Raw genomic sequence first — 22,186 nt, forward strand, 5'->3', positions numbered from 1 at the left:
TTCTCCCATCTCCTCTTCTCCCGTCTCCTCTCTTCCCATCTCCTCTTCTCCCGTCTCCTCTCTTCCCATCTCCTCTTCTCCCATCTCCTCTTCTCCCATCTCCTCTCTTCCCATCTCCTCTTCTCCCATCTCCTCTCTTCCCATCTCCTCTCTTCCATTCTCCTCTTCTCCCGTCTCCTCTTCTCCCATCTCCTCTTCTCCCGCCTCCTCTCTTCCCATCTCCTCTTCTCTCATCTCCTCTCTTCCCATCTCCTCTTCTCCCGCCTCCTGTCTCCTCTCCTCTTCTCCCGTCTCCTCTCTTCCCATCTCCTCTTCTCCCATCTCCTCTCTTCCCATCTCCTCTTCTCCCGTCTCCTCTCTTCCCATCTCCTCTTCTCCCATCTCCTCTCTTCCCATCTCCTCTTCTCCCGTCTCCTGTCTCCTATTCTCCCCTCCTCTCCAACTGTCTCCTGTCTCCTCTCCTCCTGTCTCTTCTACTCCCATCTCCCTATTAGAGTAAAAAGTCCACGGTCCTTCCCATTGGCCAATATTATCCAATGCGTTTTGAGAAGGAAGCGAAGAGACCAAGAGGATGCAAGGAGGAATCAAGGAAGGATGAATTGAGAAAAGCCCATGGGCATGTCTGTAATACCACTATTTTACCTCTATGGTGAGTTCATCTCTCACTTTAACCACTAGGTGGCTTCATCGCCCATTGAGAGAGCGAGAGAGAGAGCGAGAGAGAGAGCGAGAGAGAGAGCGAGAGAGAGAGCGAGAGAGAGAGCGAGAGAGAGGGCGAGAGAGAGATAATGACAGTGGAGACTTTGTATTAACAATGTTGTTTTCTGTCACAACAGACATTCATCAATGGGTTTAACTCAGTCCCAGAAGCCAGGTACCTCCAAATTATGCTGCGTGACAGACAGAAAGCCTGAGAGTCTATTTATGCACCGGTTGCATCAAATTAAGGAACATCATTTAAAAAAAAACATCAAAATCCAATGGTGAAATTGAAAGATATCAGCTTTTACATTGACTGCGTCTCATCCACCACATCTGCCTATGTCAGCCTTCCACATCTGTGGTGGAAGGTGGCAGAGCTAAAGCATTGTTTGTCAGACCATGAGACATCTCGAAAATCGGTCTTCCCATGAAAACGTCTGTAGAGTCCAAACGGTGTGGCCTACAAACTATTATGACCCCAGTATGTAAAGGTGTATTCAAGGCTTGTATTCTCCAATGTGTATTGCGAAGGCGGCGAGGACAGTGAAAGTATTTATACTTACAGCCTGAATTGAAAATGGATTGAATTTATTTTTCTCTCACCCACACAGTGCCCCACAGTGACAAAGTGAAATCATTTTTAGAAATGTAATTTCCATAAGTATTCACACCCCTGAGTTAATACTTTGTAGAAGGACCTTACAACTGTGAGTCTTTCCACACCTGGATTGTCCACCATTTGTACATTATTCTTTTCAAAGTTCTTTAAGCTCTGTCAAATTGGTTGTTGACCATTGCTAGACAACCATTTTCAGGTTTTTCCATAGATGTTCAAGTAGATTTAACCTCTTAGGGCTAGGGGGCAGTATTTACACCGCCGGATAAAAAACGTACCCGATTTAATCTGGTTACTACTCCTACCCAGTAACTAGAATATGCATATACTTATTAGATATGGATAGAAAACACCCTAAAGTTTCTAAAACTGTTTGAATGGTGTCTGTGAGTATAACAGAACTCATATGGCAGGCAAAAACCTGAGAGATTCCTTTACAGGAAGTGGCCTGTCTGACCATTTGTTGGCTTTCTTTGACATCTCTTTCCAAAACAAAGGATCTCTGCGGTAACGTGACACTTCCCACGGCTCCCATAGGCTCTCAGAGCCCGGGAAAAAGCTGAATGTCGTCATTCCAGCCCCAGGCTGAAAAACATTATCGCCTTTGTCAAGTGGCCGATCAGGGGACAGTGGGCTTAGGCGCGTGCACTGGTCGCCCCCGTCTTTCTTTTTTTCCCTCTATTTACCGAAACGCAGATTCCCGGTCGGAATATTATCGCTTTTTTACGAGATAAATTGCATAAAAATTGATTTTAAACAGCGGTTGACATGCTTCGAAGTACGGTAATGGAATATTTAGAATTTTTTTGTCACGAAATGCGCCATGCTCGTAACCCTGATTTACCATTTCGGATAGTGTCTAGAACGCACGAACAAAACGCCGCTGTTTGGATATAACGATGGATTATTTGGGAACAAACCAACATTTGTTATTGAAGTAGAAGTCCTGGGAGTGCATTCTGACGAAGAACACCAAAGGTAATAACATTTTTGTTATAGTAAATCTGATTTTGGTGAAGGCTAAACTTGCTGGGTGTCTAAATAGCTAGCCCGTGATGGCTGGGCTATGTACTTAGAATATTGCAAAATGTGCTTTCACCAAAAAGCTATTTTAAAATCGGACATATCGAGTGCATAGAGGAGTTCTGTATCTATAATTCTTAAAATAATTGTTATGCTTTTTGTGAACGTTTATTGTGAGTAATTTAGTAAATTGTTAGTAAATTCCCCGGAAGTTTGCGGGGGGTATGCTAGTTCTGAACGTCACATGCTAATGTAAAAAGCTGTTTTTTGATATAAATATGAACTTGATTGAACAAAACATGCATTTATTGTATAACATAATGTCCTAGGTTGTCATCTGATGAAGATCATCAAAGGTTAGTGCTGCATTTAGCTGTGGTTTGGGTTTATGTGACATTATAAGCTAGCTTGAAAAATGGGTGTCTGATTATTTCTGGCTGGGTACTCTGCTGACATAATCTAATGTTTTGCTTTCGTTGTAAAGCCTTTTTGAAATCGGACAGTGTGGTTAGATTAACGAGAGTCTTGTCTTTAAATAGCTGTAAAATAGTCATATGTTTGAGAAATTGAAGTAATAGCATTTCTAAGGTATTTGAAAATCGCGCCACAGCTGGCTGTTACGTAGGTGGGACGATTTGGTGCCACCTAGCCCAGAGAGGTTAAGTCAAAACTGTAACTCTGCAACTCAGGAACATTCACTGTCTTCTTGGTAATCAACTCCAGTGTAGATTTGGCCTTGTGTTTTAGATTATTGTCTGCTGATAGGTGAATTCATCTCCCAGCGTCTGGTAGAACGCTGGATTTTTCCTTTGCTTAGCTTCATTCCATTTCTTTTTATCCTGGAAAACTCCCCAATCATTAAGGATTATAAGCATACCCATAACATGATCCACCCACCACTATGCTTGAAAATATGGAGAGCGGTACCCGTTAAGGTTTTGTGTTGAATTTGCCCCAAACATATTTTGAATTCAGGACAATTTGAATTGCTTTGCCCCAGTTTTTGCAGTATTACTTCAGTGCCTTGTTGAAAACAGGATGCATGTTTTGGAATATTTGTATTATGTACAGGCTTCCTTCTTTTCACTCTGTGGAGTTACTGCAATGATGTTGATTCATCCTCAGCTTTCTCCTATCACAGCCATTACACTTTGTAACTGCTTTAATGTCACCATTGGCCTCATGGTGACATCCCTGAGCGGTTTCCTTCCTTTCCGGCAACTGAGTTAGGAAGGACGCCTGTATCTTTGTAGTGACTGTGTGTATTGATACAGCATCCAAAGTGTAATAACCATGCTCAAAGGGATATTCAATGTCTTTTTTCACCCTTTTTTTCATCTACCAGTAGGTGCCCTTTTATGCGAGGCATTGGAAAACCTCCCTGGTCTTTGTGATCGCATCTGTGTTCACTGCTCGACTGAGGGACCTTACAGATAATTGTATGTGTGGAGTACAGAGATGAGACAGTCATTAAAGAAGCCCCCCAATTCATGCACCAGACCCATTGAATCTCTTCCTAGTGGAGAGGCTACACAGGCAGCATGCGTAACTAAGTTAACTCAGTGTGGACCACAGTGACAATACATAGCCAGCGGTTGTTCTTTCCTTTAAATGTCTTGCACCCCCTGCAATCATCCAGCTATGTTTGTGTCACCCTCATAGGTTTGTCCTGGAAGTTGGGACAGAGGAAGGCCTAGACGCATCATCACATCACATGCCATCTGGGCTATATTTTGCCCTGTCGTTGATGACACTTCGTAGAGTCCCAGGAATTCTTCCTTTGGTTGTAGATCTGCATCTACAAAGAGTCAAACATATTGACTCCAGATCAACTCCTGATGTATCCTGGGTGGATTCAAACATATTGACTCCAGATCAACTCCTGACATATCCTGGGTGGATTCAAACATATTGACTCCTGTTCAACTCCTGATGTATCCTGGGTGGATTCAAACATATTGACTCCTGATCAACTCCTGATGTATCCTGGGTGGATTCAAACATATTGACTCCTGATCAACTCCTGATATATCCTGTGTGGATTCAAACATATTGACTCCTGATCAACTCCTGGTATATCCTGGGTTCCATCAATGATACGTGCGAACTGGAACACTGGCATTGATGTTGTTTCCGACACAATTTCTTTGACGATTGTATTGCCCACCAGCTTCAAAATGTAGTTTTGCCTTTGGGGACTGGTGAAATCAAAGTGACCTTTCAGCCAGGTGGTCAGCTCTGCATCGCCCTCTGCCTTGTACTTTAGAAGCTGGCTGAAATTCCCACTCTCCTTATCAACGCCTCGAAAAGCCTGACTTCACACCCCCAACAATCTTCATCAGATTTCTCCTCGCTTGTTGCTGCTGTCTTTCCAGCTCATGTGAAAGTTGCACATTAACAGGCTTTGGCTCCTGAATCTAAGTCATCACAGCTAGTTTGTGACACAGAGGAGCCCCTTTAAGGAGGGGTTGTAATGGAGCCCAGTATAATCTTAATACCATTACTCCTGAAAGTAGAGTCCTATTTGACAGGGTTGGACTAGGTATGACATTCACATCTCTCTCTCTCTCTCTCTCTCTCTCTCTCTCTCTCTCTCTCTCTCGTCACCATCCTCATGCTCTCTCTCTCTCTGCCCTGTCACCATCCTCATGCTCTCTCTCTCCCTGCCCTGTCACCATCCTCATGCTCTCTCTCTCCCTGCCCTGTCACCATCCTCATGCTCTCTCTCTCCCTGTCCTGTCACCATCCTCATGCTCTCTCTCTCCCTGTTCTGTCACCATCCTCATGCTCTCTCTCTCCCTGTCCTGTCACCATCCTCATGCTCTCTCTCTGCCCTGTCCTGTCACCATCCTCATGCTCTCTCTCCCTGTCCTGTCACCATCCTCATGCTCTCTCTCTCTCCCTGTCCTGTCACCATCCTCATGCTCTCTCTCTCCCTGTCCTGTCACCATCCTCATGCTCTCTCTCTCCCTGTCCTGTCACCATCCTCATGCTCTCTCTCTCCCTGTCCTGTCACCATCCTCATGCTCTCTCTCTCTCTCTCCCTGTCCTGTCACCATCCTCATGCTCTCTCTCTCTCCCTGTCCTGTCACCATCCTCATGCTCTCTCTCTCCCTGTCCTGTCACCATCCTCATGCTCTCTCTCTCTCCCTGTCCTGTCACCATCCTCATGCTCTCTCTCTCCCTGTCCTGTCACCATCCTCATGCTCTCTCTCTCTCCCTGTCCTGTCACCATCCTCATGCTCTCTCTCCCTGTCCTGTCACCATCATCATGCTCTCTCTATCCCTGTCCTGTCACCATCCTCATGCTCTCTCTCTCCCTGTCCTGTCACCATCCTCATGCTCTCTCTCTCCCTGCCCTGTCACCATCCTCATGCTCTCTCTCTCCCTGCCCTGTCACCATCCTCATGCTCTCTCTCTCTCTATCCCTGTCCTGTCACCATCCTCATGCTCTCTCTATCCCTGTCCTGTCACCATCCTCATGCTCTCTCTCTCCCTGCCCCGTCACCATCCTCATGCTCTCTCTCTCCCTGTCCTGTCACCATCCTCATGCTCTCTCTCTCTCTCTCCCTGCCCCGTCACCATCCTCATGCTCTCTCTCTCCCTGTCCTGTCACCATCCTCATGCTCTCTCTCTCCCTGCCCTGTCACCATCCTCATGCTCTCTCTCTCTCCCTGTCCTGTCACCATCCTCGTGCTCTCTCTCTCCCTGTCCTGTCACCATCCTCATGCTCTCTCTCTTCCTGTCCTGTCACCATCCTCATGCTCTCTCTCTCCCTCTCTCTCTTTACTCTGAACGCACCAGAGTGAAAATGAAATAAATATTATCAGTAAACAAGTGGTGTTTCTTGCCCTGACGTTCAGGAATGGATTACTAACCATTTCTAATCTGAACGGCAATGATTATTATTATAGAAACATTGACTCATCTCTTGTTCTACTGTGGACTTCTATCATCTGTCCCTTGTTGCTCAGTTGGTAGAGCATGGTGTTTGCAACGCCAGGGTTGTGGGTTCGATTCCCACGGGGGACCAGTACAGAGAAAAAAAATTATGAAATATATGCATTCACTACTATAAGTCGCTCTGGATAAGAGCGTCTGCTAAATGACGTGAATCTGACTGGTGATTATTATAGAAACATTGACTCATCTCTTGTTCTACTGTAGACTTCTATCATCTGATTGGTTCTCATTTTCTCTCAACTGACTTTTCTTATTTTCTGAGGCTCAAAAATCTGATGAATGTCACTGCCACCCTTCCTCTTCCTCATGATGACATCACTGTAAATTAAAGCTGACTGTAATAAAACTGATGAAGGTCACTGCCACCCTTCCTCTTCCTCATGATGACATCACTGTGAATGAAAGCTGACTGTAATAAAACTGTTTTCACTTTAATCAAACAAACACTAATAATGCTATTTATCATAAGGAAGTACAGCTATACAGTATACTATACAGTACAGTTATACAGTATACTATAGAGTACAGTTATACAGTACAGCTATACAGTACACTATACAGTATACTATACAGTACAGTTATACAGAACAGCTATACAGTATACTATAGAGTACAGTTATACAGTACAGCTATACAGTATCCTATACAGTACAGTTATACAGAACAGCTATACAGTATACTATAGGAATATGTAATAAATTAAAGCTACTACTGTCTACATAAATTACAGATGCAGCACAACATAAATGATTGACACTTTACTCAGACTTCACCTGGGCTTTCTGACCAATAGAACGTAATAAAGACATTAACGTTAGTTGAATACGTCCGTGAGCACCATTGTTGGTCGCTGGGTGAATGTGTGGCTAATTAACGTTCCAGGTAACTTTAGTGATGGTTGATTGATTAGCACTCGCAAATCGGTCCATTTTCACCAAAAACTTTTGTTTCCACTCCATGCAATTACTGACACTTTTTAGCAAAATATTATTTATTTCCACAATTACAGTTCCAGCGCAAAATGACGTATTGACGTTGACGTTAAAACATCACAATCGACAGTGATATAGCCTACGTAACACTCATATTACATTCTAGTTTTACACTTTTTAATACATTTGAAAGTAATGAAATAGCACAGCAAATCTTTTATTTATTTATATTATTTATATCAATATATTTGGGGGATATTTTGAGCATATTTCAATATTGGATGTGTCCCCCCAATATATGTTATAATTCCGGCACTGGGATACACTCTTTGTGTAGAAAGTGGATTTTATGGCATTTAAAGCCACAGTGATACATTGTACAGCACACGTGTCTCAGAAGTCCAAGAAGCTGGACATTATATCTGCAGCAGAGAAGAAGAACAACAAGACAGGCTTTATAATTTAGAGTAATATACAAGTGGCCAACCAAGATCACCTGTTCATAGCTGTTTCAACATGAATCCAGCGAGGAGATTCACCTGGTGGAGATCTATGTATTACCTGGAAGTCTAGAGAATGAAGGGCAATGGTTAAAGGCTGAAAATGGATCCATCATAATGATTCTACATGTTATAGTATGAACCTGGATCCATCATAATGATTCTACATGTTATAGTATGAACCTGGATCCATCATAATGATTCTACATGTTATAGTATGAACCTGGATCCATCATAATGATTCTACATGTTATAGTATGAACCTGGATCCATCATAATGATTCTACATGTTATAGTATGAACCTGGATCCATCATAATGATTCTACATGTTATAGTATGAACCTGGATCCATCATAATGATTCTACATGTTATAGTATGAACCTGGATCCATCATAATGATTCTACATGTTATAGTATGAATCTGGATCCATCATAATGATTCTACATGTTATAGTATGAACCTGGATCCATCATAATGATTCTACATGTTATAGTATGAACCTGGATCCATCATAATGATTCTACATGTTATAGTATGAACCTGGATCCATCATAATGATTCTACATGTTATAGTATGAACCTGGATCCATCATAATGATTCTCCATGTTATAGTATGAACCTGGATCCATCATAATGATTCTACATGTTATAGTATAAACCTGGATCCATCATAATGATTCTACATGTTATAGTATGAACCTGGATCCATCATAATGATTCTACATGTTATAGTATGAACCTGGATCCATCATAATGATTCTACATGTTATAGTATGAACCTGGATCCATCATAATGATTCTACATGTTATAGTATGAACCTGGATCCATCATAATGATTCTACATGTTATAGTATGAATCTGGATCCATCATAATGATTCTACATGTTATAGTATGAACCTGGATCCATCATAATGATTCTACATGTTATAGTATGAACCTGGATCCATCATAATGATTCTACATGTTATAGTATGAACCTGGATCCATCATAATGATTCTACATGTTATAGTATGAACCTGGATCCATAATAATGATTCTACATGTTATAGTATGAACCTGGATCCATCATAATGATTCTACATGTTATAGTATGAACCTGGATCCATCATAATGATTCTACATGTTATAGTATGAACCTGGATCCATCATAATGATTCTACATGTTATAGTATGAACCTGGATCCATCATAATGATTCTACATGTTATAGTATAAACCTGGATCCATCATAATGATTCTACATGTTATAGTATGAACCTGGATCCATCATAATGATTCTACATGTTATAGTATAAACCTGGATCCATCATAATGATTCTACATGTTATAGTATGAACCTGGATCCATCATAATGATTCTCCATGTTATAGTATGAACCTGGATCCATCATAATGATTCTACATGTTATAGTATGAACCTGGATCCATCATAATGATTCTACATGTTATAGTATGAACCTGGATCCATCATAATGATTCTACATGTTATAGTATGAACCTGGATCCATCATAATGATTCTACATGTTATAGTATGAACCTGGATCCATCATAATGATTCTACATGTTATAGTATGAACCTGGATCCATCATAATGATTCTACATGTTATAATATGAACCTGGATCCATCATAATGATTCTACATGTTATAGTATGAACCTGGATCCATCATAATGATTCTACATGTTATAGTATGAACCTGGATCCATCATAATGATTCTACATTTTATAGTATGAACCTGGATCCATAATAATGATTCTACATGTTATAGTATGAACCTGGATCCATCATAATGATTCTACATGTTATAGTATGAACCTGGATCCATCATAATGATTCTACATGTTATAGTATGTCATGGCCTTTACTGGCCAACTGCTGTTATGTTTATGATATACTATGGTGTTGTGTCACTAGACTTTGACCAGATATTATTGCATCCAAAGATCAACTGTACCTAGAACATAGATACAGAGCCACTTGTTATCAGGAAGCTGCTCTCTCAGCACAACGGAAAATATCTCAATGACTTGACATGTTCTGGTTGTGAATTCAGGCTACAAGGTAAGAATCTTCCCAGTGATTATTGTAAAGTGTGTAGAGAAATTAAATGTATGGTGTTATTTTAGTATAGTGACTGACAGTAAAACACTCAGATCTAAAAGTCCATTTCACCCGGGACAGCTACGTGACAGTTCAATCATACAAAATGGCGCTAACTGGGCGTAGGCAAGTCAAATTCAATAACATAATGTTCATATATCGTATTATATGATTCATATATCGGGATTATTTTACCATTTGTAAAATTTTTTCAAGTATCATAGTTGTAAATCATCTTTCAGAATATCAGAACATTTGTTGTTTTCTAAACTACAATGAACTCCTACTTCCTGTGTAATTTGGTTTGAAACCACTGAACATACTTTTCTTAACATTGTTATTATGAACTGAATTCAGTAACAGCATAATAATATCATACCTGTTGAACAAAGCAACACACTAGAATGAGAGAAATTATTAAAAGAGAAAGTTAGACATTATTATTATTATTATTAGTTCCACTACATGGAGAAAAGGTGAAAATATCAGTCACGACTACATGTTCATGTGATGCATTAAATCACCTGACTGTTTGTGTAACCGATGTGAAATGGCTAGTTAGTTAGCGGTGGTGCGCGCAAATAGCGTTTCAATCGGGTGACGTCACTCGCTCTGAGACCACAACCAACATGCTGGATCTCTGTTTAGGGGTCACTGTGTTAACCACAACCAACATGCTGGATCTCTGTTTAGTTGTCACTGTGTTAACCACAACCAACATGCTGGATCTCTGTTTAGTTGTCACTGTGTTAACCACAACCAACATGCTGGATCTCTGTTTAGTTGTTACTGTGTTAACCACAACCAACATGCTGGATCTCTGTTTAGTTGTTACTGTGTTGACCACAACCAACATGCTGGATCTCTGTTTAGTTGTCACTGTGTTAACCACAACCAACATGCTGGATCTCTGTTTAGTTGTTACTGTGTTGACCACAACCAACATGCTGGATCTCTGTTTAGTTGTCACTGTGTTGACCACAACCAACATGCTGGATCTCTGTTTAGTTGTCACTGTGTTAACCACAACCAATATGCTGGATCTCTGTTTAGTTGTCACTGTGTTAACCAACATGCTGGATCTCTGTTTAGGGGTCAGTGCTCTAAAATGAGTCTCTCTGGGAAGAGAGAGGAGGGGGGCCCCGCCTCTAAAATGCATCTCTCTGGGGAGAGAGAGGAGGGGGACCCTACCTCTAAAATGCATCTCTCTGGGGGACATGACACCAATGCTAAGAGGTAAGATGACAATTTTATGAATAATTTATTAAGTTTATTTTGAAAATAAATAGCTATTTTAGATGAATGCACTTACTGTAAATCTCTCTGGATAAGAGCATCTGCTAAATCAGGGGTTCTCAATCCGGGGTCTGTGGAGGTACTGCAGGGGCTCCACGGCACCCTGACTGTACTCGTTGCAATGTAAGACATTTGATAGAATTTTCACATGACACGACCACTTTGCCTACTCTTAATTATTGCCTAATATAATGGAATGCATATTTTTTTTTTTACCAATTCTGATCGTTGTTACAAGCAGAATTTTGACAATATAACCATTATATCAACACACTCTTCACACAACGTTTAACAACTACAAATATATTTGGCGTAGTAGGCATCAAGTCCCTTGTTAATAATGTTGCCTACAACGTTGCATACAATGTTCATTTTCATCGAACACAGATTACGCCCGAGATGCCTTCAATTTGCCTAATTTATAGCCATGCCCAATTTAAGATTGTTTTTTAACAACGTGATGTTGCGCTCCAAAGGGATAACTTGAAATAACATGATGTAGATAATTAAATAATCAAAAGATAAACGTGTTAATTTTACACTCTTAGAAAAGAAGGTTCCTTATTGAACCAAAAAGGCTTCTATCACTTCCTTAATATATGGAACCACTAAAAGTTATATATATTTTTGGGTTCAGTGAAGAAGAACCTCTAGAGTTCTGATCAACGAAAGGTGAACGTTTTGAGGATGTGAACCCAGCAGACCTCCAGGGGTCAGATCAATTCCTCACGTTTTTTCCAGTGCCCGGCCCGGGATATAAACCAGCCACCTTTGGACCACAGGTCCAACTCCTGCCACAGCTCCAACTCCTTAGCCGCTGGACGAAAACCTGAGTTAATCTTGGGAAATTAGCATAAATTAATCTGCCAAAATGAAGACAAAATGCTTTGGAGACATACATGGTATCACTTGTTATACATAAGTATTATACATAAATCATTGCCAAAAGCACAAGACATATATTATTTATGGTTTGACCATATAGAGATATAAAACATTATTTTTAACTACTGCAAAGCAATTACATGTGGCTCAGGAACCACTGACTCGCTGCATTATTCTATTGTATTATCAAGACACCTGCTGTTAACTCTTAACTACTTAGGACAGCTCACGAGGTGTTCTAAATATCTGCCGACTAGGTGGGACTAGAGACTTCATGCATAGCTTTAATTTATACCCATAAGTGTAAAATGTCTTTATTCTCAGTACTTATACGACCAATTTTCTACTCTGAGACGCTTTGTGGACATGGGCCTAGATCTGAAAATATTGTTATAAAAAAACGTAGAATGTTTGTTTAACATAATAATAAAAAATGAATATTACTAATTTAACCCACTGTAAACATTGGGTTTAGTTGATTGTGTTGCACTGCTCATGTCCACGTTCTGAAACTGCCCGCATCCCTGTACAGAAACAGATCTGTCCGCGTCCACGTACGGTGTGGCGCCAAGCATATTGTCCGGTTACGCGCAGAGTGGGCTGAGGTGATCTTGGGGAATAACGACAGAGTTTGTTACAGTGTTGAAACGCCGAAGTTTTATTGTTCAATTTCCTTTTTGCTTTACGGTCAGGGACCGTATGAGTGTAGCCAGATCCTTTTCACTTGCTATCCTTGTTTCATTTTGTGGTTCACTGGATTCGTCGTCATCATCGAGATGAGGGACAGACGAACGTCCTGCTAGCTAGCCAAGCTAGTCGGTACAGCTAGGTAAGCTAGCTAGCTACTCTACCAGCAGGATCCTAGTTATCCTAGCTTGTTGGTACAGTTAGGTACAGCTAGCTAGCTACTCTACCAGCAGCATCCTAGTTATCCTAGCTAGTCGGTACAGCTAGGTAAGCTAGCTAGATACTCTACCAGCAGCATCCTAGTTATCCTATCTAGTCGGTACAGCTAGGTAAGCTAGCTAGCTACTCTACCAGCAGCATCCTAGTTATCCTAGCTAGGTAAGCTAGCTAGCTACTCTACCAGCAGCATCCTAGTTATCCTAGCTAGTCGGTACAGCTAGGTAAGCTAGCTAGCTACTCTACCAGTAGCATCCTAGTTATCCTAGCTAGTCGGTACAGCTAGGTAAGCTAGCTAGCTACTCTACCAGCAGCATCCTAGTTATCCTAGCTAGTCGGTACAGCTTGGTAAGCTAGCTAGATACTCTACCAGCAGCATCCTAGCTAGTCGGTACAGCTAGGTAAGCTAGCTAGCTACTCTACCAGCAGCATCCTAGTTATCCTAGCTAGTCGGTACAGCTAGGTAAGCTAGCTAGATACTCTACCAGCAGCATCCTAGTTATCCTATCTAGTCGGTACAGCTAGGTAAGCTAGCTAGCTACTCTACCAGCAGCATCCTAGTTATCCTAGCTAGGTAAGCTAGCTAGCTACTCTACCAGCAGCATCCTAGTTATCCTAGCTAGTCGGTACAGCTAGGTAAGCTAGCTAGCTACTCTACCAGTAGCATCCTAGTTATCCTAGCTAGTCGGTACAGCTAGGTAAGCTAGCTAGATACTCTACCAGCAGCATCCTAGCTAGTCGGTACAGCTAGGTAAGCTAGCTAGCTACTCTACCAGCAGCATCCTAGTTATCCTAGCTAGTCGGTACAGCTAGGTAAGCTAGCTAGATACTCTACCTGCAGCATCCTAGTTATCGTAGCTAGTCTTTACAGCTAGGTAAGTTAGCTAGCTACTCTACCAGCAGCATCCTAGTTATCCAAGCTAGTCGGTACAGCTCGGTAAGCTAGCTAGCTATTCTACCAGCAGCATCCTAGTTATCCTAGCTAGTCGGTACAGCTCGGTAAGCTAGCTAGCTAGCTACTCTACCAGCAGCATCCCAGTTATCCTATCCTCCCTCTCTCGTTGACTGATGCTGGCTACCTCTGTCCGGTTCTCCTCTCTTCACTAGATGGATGGTAACTTTAATGTTTAACCCCTCTGTGTCCAGGACCAAACTTTTGAATATTATTTTCAGGGCGCCTCAAGTAGGCTGGACATATTCCATTTTTAACAATGTTTTTTTTCTGATGAAAACTAGTTAATTACATGGAGCCCAATTTCATAACATTACCTTATGTCCCTAGTAAGTAGTTCATTCCATCCACAAGAAGGCGTAGTGCTGACACAAGCTTTTTGGCGGGGCTGAGAATCTCTACTTTTCTAGGCTACCGCAGGTTAGAGCGCTGGACTTGTAACCGAAAGGAAAGGTTGGTAGATTGAATCCCTGAGCTGACAAGGAAAAAAAAAATCTGTCTTTCTGCCACTGAACAAGGCAGTTAACCCACTGTTCCTAGGCCATCATTGTAAATAAGAATTTGTTCTTAACTGACTTGCCTAGTTAAATAAAGGTAAAATTATCTAATGTAAAAAACACTATTTCAAATGTTGCTACATACGACCGAATTGAGACGGTCGGTCACATTTGACTGTAAAACCTAGCAGTACTACTGATTTCTCTGACAGTGAGGCAGAGATATATTATTACTGTGTATGTAGCATTTAGAAAAAAAACATGATTATTTGTCTCTGAAATGAAACCATCAAGTGATAGATTTTAAACAAATACATGTCTGTCATTGAACAACCCCATGCCATGATTAGATTGTCATAATTACAGCCGTGTTGAAGAGACCAAACTGCAGCAGGTGAAATGTAGATACTCATCTTTTTAATATATAAGAGCAAAGTATCCACGGGAAAAAACAATAAACAACAACAAAAACAAACGACTAACAGGCTACGTACCAAAAGACTATCACTATCTAACAGTAGCCTATCACTATCTAGCAGTAGCCTATCACTATCTAACAGGAGCCTATCACTATCTAACAGGAGCCTATCACTATCTAACAGTAGCCTATCACTATCTAACAGGAGCCTATCACTATCTAACAGGAGCCTATCACTATCTAACAGGAGCCTATCACTATCTAGCAGTAGCCTATCACTATCTAGCAGTAGCCTATCACTATCTAGCAGTAGCCTATCACTATCTAGCAGTAGCCTATCACTATCTAACAGGAGCCTATCACTATCTAACAGGAGCCTATCACTATCTAACAGGAGCCTATCACTATCTAGCAGTAGCCTATCACTATCTAACAGGAGCCTATCACTATCTAACAGGAGCCTATCACTATCTAGCAGTAGCCTATCACTATCTAACAGGAGCCTATCACTATCTAACAGGAGCCTATCACTATCTAGCAGTAGCCTATCACTATCTAACAGGAGCCTATCACTATCTAGCAGTAGCCTAGCACTATCTAACAGGAGCCTATCACTATCTAACAGTAACCTATCACTCGTTTTTATGTTTAACTTTAAATCAGTTAACGGTGTATCAATGAAAATCTGATACAGAGTGGAATGTACTGTTGACCAACCCATATATTTCAGCAGGGAAGTGTTCCTCACACCATCATTTCAAATGGTAGGACATGTGTCCTGTTGAAGCTAACTGGCTGATGGTAGGACATGTGTCCTGTTGAAGCTAACTGGCTGATGGTAGGACATGTGTCCTGTTGAAGCTTACTGGCTGATGGTAGGACATGTGTCCTGTTGAAGCTTACTGGCTGATGGTAGGACATGTGTCCTGTTGAAGTAAACTGGCTGATGGTAGGACATGTGTCCTGTTAAAGCTAACTGGCTGATGGTAGGACATGTGTCCTGTTGAACCTTACTGGCTGATGGTAGGACATGTGTCCTGTTGAAGCTTACTGGCTGATGGTAGGACATGTGTCCTGTTGAAGCTTACTGGCTGATGGTAGGACATGTGTCCTGTTGAAGCTAACTGGCTGATGAAGTACAATAACCTAGTATGCCTATTTACAGCAGCATATTAGTAACGGTTGTTGCTGTGTTGAATGGACCAAACTGCAGACGGAATGTGGATACTCATCTTTTTAATATATACGAGCAAAGCATCCACAGGAAAAACAATAACTACTAACTACAGGCTAACAGGCTACATACAAACAAAAGACTAGCGGTGTTAGCACAACCACCCACAAACCCAAGTGACAAACATACTCCTAATTATATGACTCCCAATCAGGAACAATGATCACCAGCTGTCCCTGTTCGGGAGCCACACAGACCCACATAGAAATACAACACCCAGAACACACATACAGACATACTCTGCCACGTCCTGACCAAAACTACACAACACCCTCTGCTGGTCAGGACGTGACAGTACCCCCCCTAAAGGTGCATACCCCGAATGCACCTAAAAAAAGAAACCACAAAATCCCCCAAAACCACAAGAAAAACAAATACAAATACCCCCTAAACAATAAGGGAGGGAAGGGAGGGTGGCTGCCGTCAACAACGGCACTGTGCTACACCCTCCCTCCCCAACTATCCTGGAGGTGGCTCTGGTTCCGGCCTCCTGCCCTCCAGGTTGTAGGCAGACTCATTGGGGTCCGGGTTGTAGACAGGCTCAATCCGTTGTGGATCGTGGGCAGGTTCCTTCATTTCCACGCTGTAGGCAGACTCATTCAATACACAGTTAGTCACATTCAGTTCTGAGTCGCAGGTAGACTCCTTCAGTTCCGGGTCGCAGGCAGACTCCCTCGGTTCCGGGTCGCAGGCAGACTCCCTCGGTTCCGGGTCGCAGGCAGACTCCCTCGGTTCCGGGTCGCAGGCAGTCTCCCTCGGTTCCGGACTAGACACTGGTGCCGGATACTCTGGACTGCACACTGGTGCCGGATACTCTGGACTGCACACTGGTGCCGGATACTCTGGACTGCACACTGGTGCCGGATACTCTGGACTGCACACTGGTGCCGGATACTCTGGACTGCACACTGGTGCCGGGCTCTTGAGGCTGGGCCGACGCACTGGAAGCCTGGTGCGTGGGGCTGGTAGAGGTGGTACCAGGCTGAAGACACGCACCCTAGGGCTAGTGCGAGGAGCGGGAACAGGCTGAATAGGACTAGGCCAACTCATGGGAAGCTTGGTCCGGGTTGCTGGTACTGGTTGTGCCAGACTGGAGGAACTCACTTCTGAGATAGCACGAGAGGCAGGAACCGGATAGACTGGGCCATGGAGGCGCACAGGTGGCCGTGACCGCACCACCTGCACAACCCATCCTGGCTGGATGGAACTAACAGCCCTGTACGAGCGGGGTGCTGGTACAGGGCGAACTGGGCTGTGCAGGGGCCTGATGGTTGCCGTGCATAGAGCGGGAGTAGGGTAGCCTGGTCCTAGGAGGCGTACCGGCGACCAGACGCGCTGCGCAGGCATCCTCCTACCAGGCTGGATGCCCACTCTAGCACGGCATCTGCGAGGGGCTGGAATGGCGCGCACCGGACTGTGCGTGCGTATGGGCGAGAGAGTGCGCACCTCAGCGAAACACGGCGCCCTCCACTCCATACGCTCCTCCATGTACTCACGGGTAGCTGGCTTATGGCTCTTCCTAGGCCTAGCCAAACTACCCGTGTGCCCCCCCCAAAAAAATTATTGGGGGTGCATCTCCGGCTTCCTCGCCAGTCATGTACCCCGGTAGCGTTCCCGGTCCTCACCAGCCTTTCGCCACGGGCCCTCTCCGGCCAGAATCTGTTCCCAAGTCCATTTCTCACAAGTGTCCATGTCGAAGTCTATTTCCTCAGAATAGTCCATATATTCAGCGTCCTGCTCCCTTTTCCGCTGCTTGGTCTTGTTGTGGTGGGTGGTTCTGTCATAATTACAGCCATGTTGAAGAGACCAAACTGCAGTAAGTGAAATGTAGATACTCATCTTTTTAATATATAAGAGCAAAGTATCCACGGGGAAAAAACAATAAACAGAATGACTAATAACATGCTACGTACATCCCAAAAGACTAGCAGTGTCAGCACAACCACCCACAAACCCAAGTGACAAACATACTCCTAATTATATGACTCCCAATCAGGAACAACGATCACCAGCTGTCCCTGATCGGGAGCCATACAGACCCACATAGAAATACAACACCCAGAACACACATACACAGACATACTCTGCCACGTCCTAACCAAAACTACACAACACCCTCTGCTGGTCAGGACGTGACATAGATAGTGAAAAAACACACCAATCTCTTTCATAATTTCTTTAAACAATAAAAGCTAATTAAAGAACATTTCTGAAAATGGATATATAGCGTTTTGGAATGAACCTCTTCTTATGTTTCCCCATCTGAGCTCAGAGTAGATGAGAGATGTGATGTTTGTCTCTGTTGTGTTGAAGCCCAATCAAGCAGGAGAGACCAGCCTCCCCTGTACCCAGCTGTGTGTCCATGAAGAGTGACCGGTCTATGCTGCAACCTATAGCGTTTAGAGAGGGAGACTTTTCTACTGAACAAAGGTAAGAAGAACTCATGGGTCATGGTCAGTGAGTTAAAAAACACTCTCTCTAGTCATTTCTCCCATTTCTCCCATTATTTTTGTTGTTTTCATAATCCATCGGCTAATCCTTTTGTCCATTTTCATAGTCCTAAAACAATATTAAACAAACACAACATTCCCTCCCTGTGTGTGTGTGTGAGACAAACAGTGACACATTTTATTATTATTATTATTGACAGTTACCATGGAGATGAAATGTCACAACTACATGTTCATGTGATGCATTAAATCACCTGACAGTTTCTATGTCTGTTAGTAAATATTTTATTTCTCAAAGAGATAATGAACACATGAGAACAATTGACATTAAAGAATTACTGTGTTAACCACAACCAACATGCTGGATCTCTGTTTAGTTGTCACTGTGTTAACCACAACCAACATGCTGGATCTCTGTTTAGTTGTTACTGTGTTAACCACAACCAATATGCTGGATCTCTGTTTAGTTGTCACTGTGTTGACCACAACCAACATGCTGGATCTCTGTTTAGTTGTCACTGTGTTAACCACAACCAACATGCTGGATCTCTGTTTAGTTGTCACTGTGTTAACCCCAACCAACATGCTGGATCTCTGTTTAGTTGTCACTGTGTTAACCACAACCAACATGCTGGATCTCTGTTTAGTTGTCACTGTGTTGACCACAACCAACATGCTGGATCTCTGTTTAGTTGTCACTGTGTTGACCACAACCAACATGCTGGATCTCTGTTTAGTTGTCACTGTGTTAACCACAACCAACATGCTGGATCGCTGTTTAGTTGTCACTGTGTTAACCACAACCAACATGCTGGATCTCTGTTTAGTTGTCACTGTGTTAACCACAACCAACATGCTGGATCTCTGTTTAGTTGTTACTGTGTTAACCACAACCAACATGTTAGATCAATGTTTAGTTGTCACTGTGTTAACCACAACCAACATGTTAGATCTCTGTTTAGTTGTCACTGTGTTAACCACAACCAACATGCTGGATCTCTGTTTAGTTGTCACTGTGTAAACCACAACCAACATGCTGGATCTCTGTTTAGTTGTCACTGTGTTAACCACAACCAACATGCTGGATCTCTGTTTAGTTGTCACTGTGTTAACCACAACCAACATGCTGGATCTCTGTTTAGTTGTCACTGTGTTAACCACAACCAACATGCTGGATCTCTGTTTAGTTGTCACTGTGTTAACCACAACCAACATGCTGGATCTCTGTTTAGTTGTCACTGTGTTAACCACAACCAACATGCTGGATCTCTGTTTAGTTGTCACTGTGTTAACCAACATGCTGGATCTCTGTTTAGTTGTCACTGTGTTAACCAACATGCTGGATCTCTGTTTAGTTGTCACTGTGTTAACCACAACCAACATGCTGGATCTCTGTTTAGTTGTCACTGTGTTGACCACAACCAACATGTTGGATCTCTGTTTAGTTGTCACTGTGTTAACCACAACCAACATGCTGGATCTCTGTTTAGTTGTCACTGTGTTAACCAACATGCTGGATCTCTGTTTAGTTGTCACTGTGTTAACCACAACCAACATGCTGGATCTCTGTTTAGTTGTTACTGTGTTAACCACAACCAACATGCTGGATCTCTGTTTAGTTGTCACTGTGTTAACCACAACCAACATGCTGGATCTCTGTTTAGGGGTCAGTGTTCTAAAATGAGTCTCTCTGGGGAACATGAGACCAAAGCTAAGAGGTGAGACAACAATACTGTTTCAGAATGTATTACGTTTATTTCCAATATTTCCACAATTTTTATCACATTTGTGTTTTTTCAATATCAAGTGTGACATTTTAACCTGGAAATTACAAACTTTAGAAGCCTTTTTAAACCTCAAATACACTACCATTTTGCATTTTCTGCTGTGCAGGAACATTTCTGACACAATAGATTATCAAATTAATATACGGCAACTTTACTGTAAGTCTCTCTGGGGACGGTTTCCTGAAAGTGATGGCATTTAGGCTTACAGGTGTTTTAAAGATGTATCTTTCCTACAATGGCCGAAGAAATAACATGAGTTTCCTAAAACAGAGAATGGTCGCTATGTGCGTCGTTGGAGCATGTGTCGATACTGATAACCTCAGTCAGAGTTCATATCCTCAGTCAGACCAGTAGAAACTGGATCAGCAGCACAACAAGGTATCACGTCTGGTGAACAGGTCAGAGTTCATATCCTCAGTCAGACCAGTAGAAACTGGATCAGCAGCACTACAAGGTATCACATCTGGTGAACAGGTCAGAGTTCATATCCTCAGTCAGACCAGTAGAAACTGGATCAGCAGCACTACAAGTTATCATGTCTGGTGGACAGGTCAGAGTTCATATCCTCAGTCAGACCAGTAGAAACTGGATCAGCAGCACTACAAGGTATCACGTCTGGTGGAGCATGTATCAATTCTGATAGGATGGAAAGAAAGGGAGCGCTGCTCTCAGATCAGTTTTCTCCATTCAAATCTTTACTTAACATTATAATTATTTCACAATACTGATGAAGGATCAGCTTCTAGACAATAAAAGTACTTACAGCAATTACACAGTACAAGTAATTACAGCAGTTACACAAAAGTAATTACAGCAATCACACAATAAAATGAATACAGCAATTACACAATAAATGTAATTACTGCAATCACACAATTAAAGTTACAACCCTTTTTGTGGCTATAAACATCCCTTTGTTATGGTTCTTTATAGAACCTTTATGGAGGATAGTTCTATAAACATCCCTTTGTTATGGTTCTTTATAGAACCTTTATGGAGGATAGTTCTATAAACATCCCTTTGTTATGGTTCTTTATAGAACCTTTATGGAGGATAGTTCTATAAACATCCCTTTGTTATGGTTCTTTATAGAACCTTTATGGAGGATAGTTCTATAAACATCCCTTTGTTATGGTTCTTTATAGAACCTTTATGGAGGATAGTTCTATAAACATCCCTTTGTTATGGTTCTTTATAGAACCTTTATGGAGGATAGTTCTATAAACATCCCTTTGTTATGGTTCTTTATAGAACCTTTATGGAGGTCAATCTCAAAGGTTCTTTATAGATTATTTTGAAGAACCTGACATTTGTTTTGCATTCTGGTTAGCCATAATATATTGTTAACATTCCATAGGTGTTATTATCGTGTTTAAATGTAACATTTTAGTCATTTAGCAGACACTCTGATCCATAGCAACTAGGGTTAAGTGCATTGCTCAAGGGCACATCAAAAGATTTGTCATCTAGTCAGCTCGGGGATTTAAACCAGCGACCTTTCAGTTACTGCCCCAATGCTCTTAACTCTAGGCTACCTGCCGTGACGAGATGAATCAGATGTGCTAGCTCTCAAACTGCTGGGGGTCACTGCAGTGATGTTGAAACAAAGCTTCCTGTCAAGGTATGCGTGAAGGGCTGTAGGAAGTCAGGCGCAGGAGAGCAGATAGTTGGTGGCAAAACGGAGCCTTTTATTTGGCGAACCAAAAGCACACGGCACAAACGAACAGGAAAATACAAATATGGGTTGAACATAACCCAGCGCAACCAGCCTAACGTGCACGTACATGAACAGATAAACAATACCACACAAAGACATGGGGGAAACAGAGGGTTAAATACACAACACATAATGAGGGAAATGAGAACCAGGTGTGTGGGAAAACGAGACAAAACAAATGAAAAATGGATCGGCGATGGCTA

General features: G+C 42.2%; 1 protein-coding gene across 1 annotated transcript in view; it reads left to right on the top strand.

Annotated features, from left to right (window-relative positions):
• The first annotated feature begins 9,668 nt into the window (after positions 1-9,668).
• Positions 9,669-22,186, top strand: part of LOC145875969 (NLR family CARD domain-containing protein 3-like) — a 35,098-nt gene continuing 22,580 nt past the window's right edge. Inside the window, exons 1-4 of the mRNA XM_082971739.1 lie at positions 9,669-9,805; positions 10,937-11,080; positions 18,343-18,459; positions 20,144-20,197. Of these exons, the coding sequence (XP_082827865.1) occupies positions 10,953-11,080; positions 18,343-18,459; positions 20,144-20,197 (299 nt within the window). The 5' untranslated portion in view covers positions 9,669-9,805; positions 10,937-10,952. The remainder of the gene's footprint in view (positions 9,806-10,936; positions 11,081-18,342; positions 18,460-20,143; positions 20,198-22,186) is intronic.

This window comes from Salmo salar, unplaced genomic scaffold (genome assembly GCF_965601325.2).
Source record: "Salmo salar unplaced genomic scaffold, fSalSal1 ptg000408l, whole genome shotgun sequence".
NCBI classification, from domain to species: Eukaryota; Metazoa; Chordata; class Actinopteri; order Salmoniformes; family Salmonidae; genus Salmo; species Salmo salar.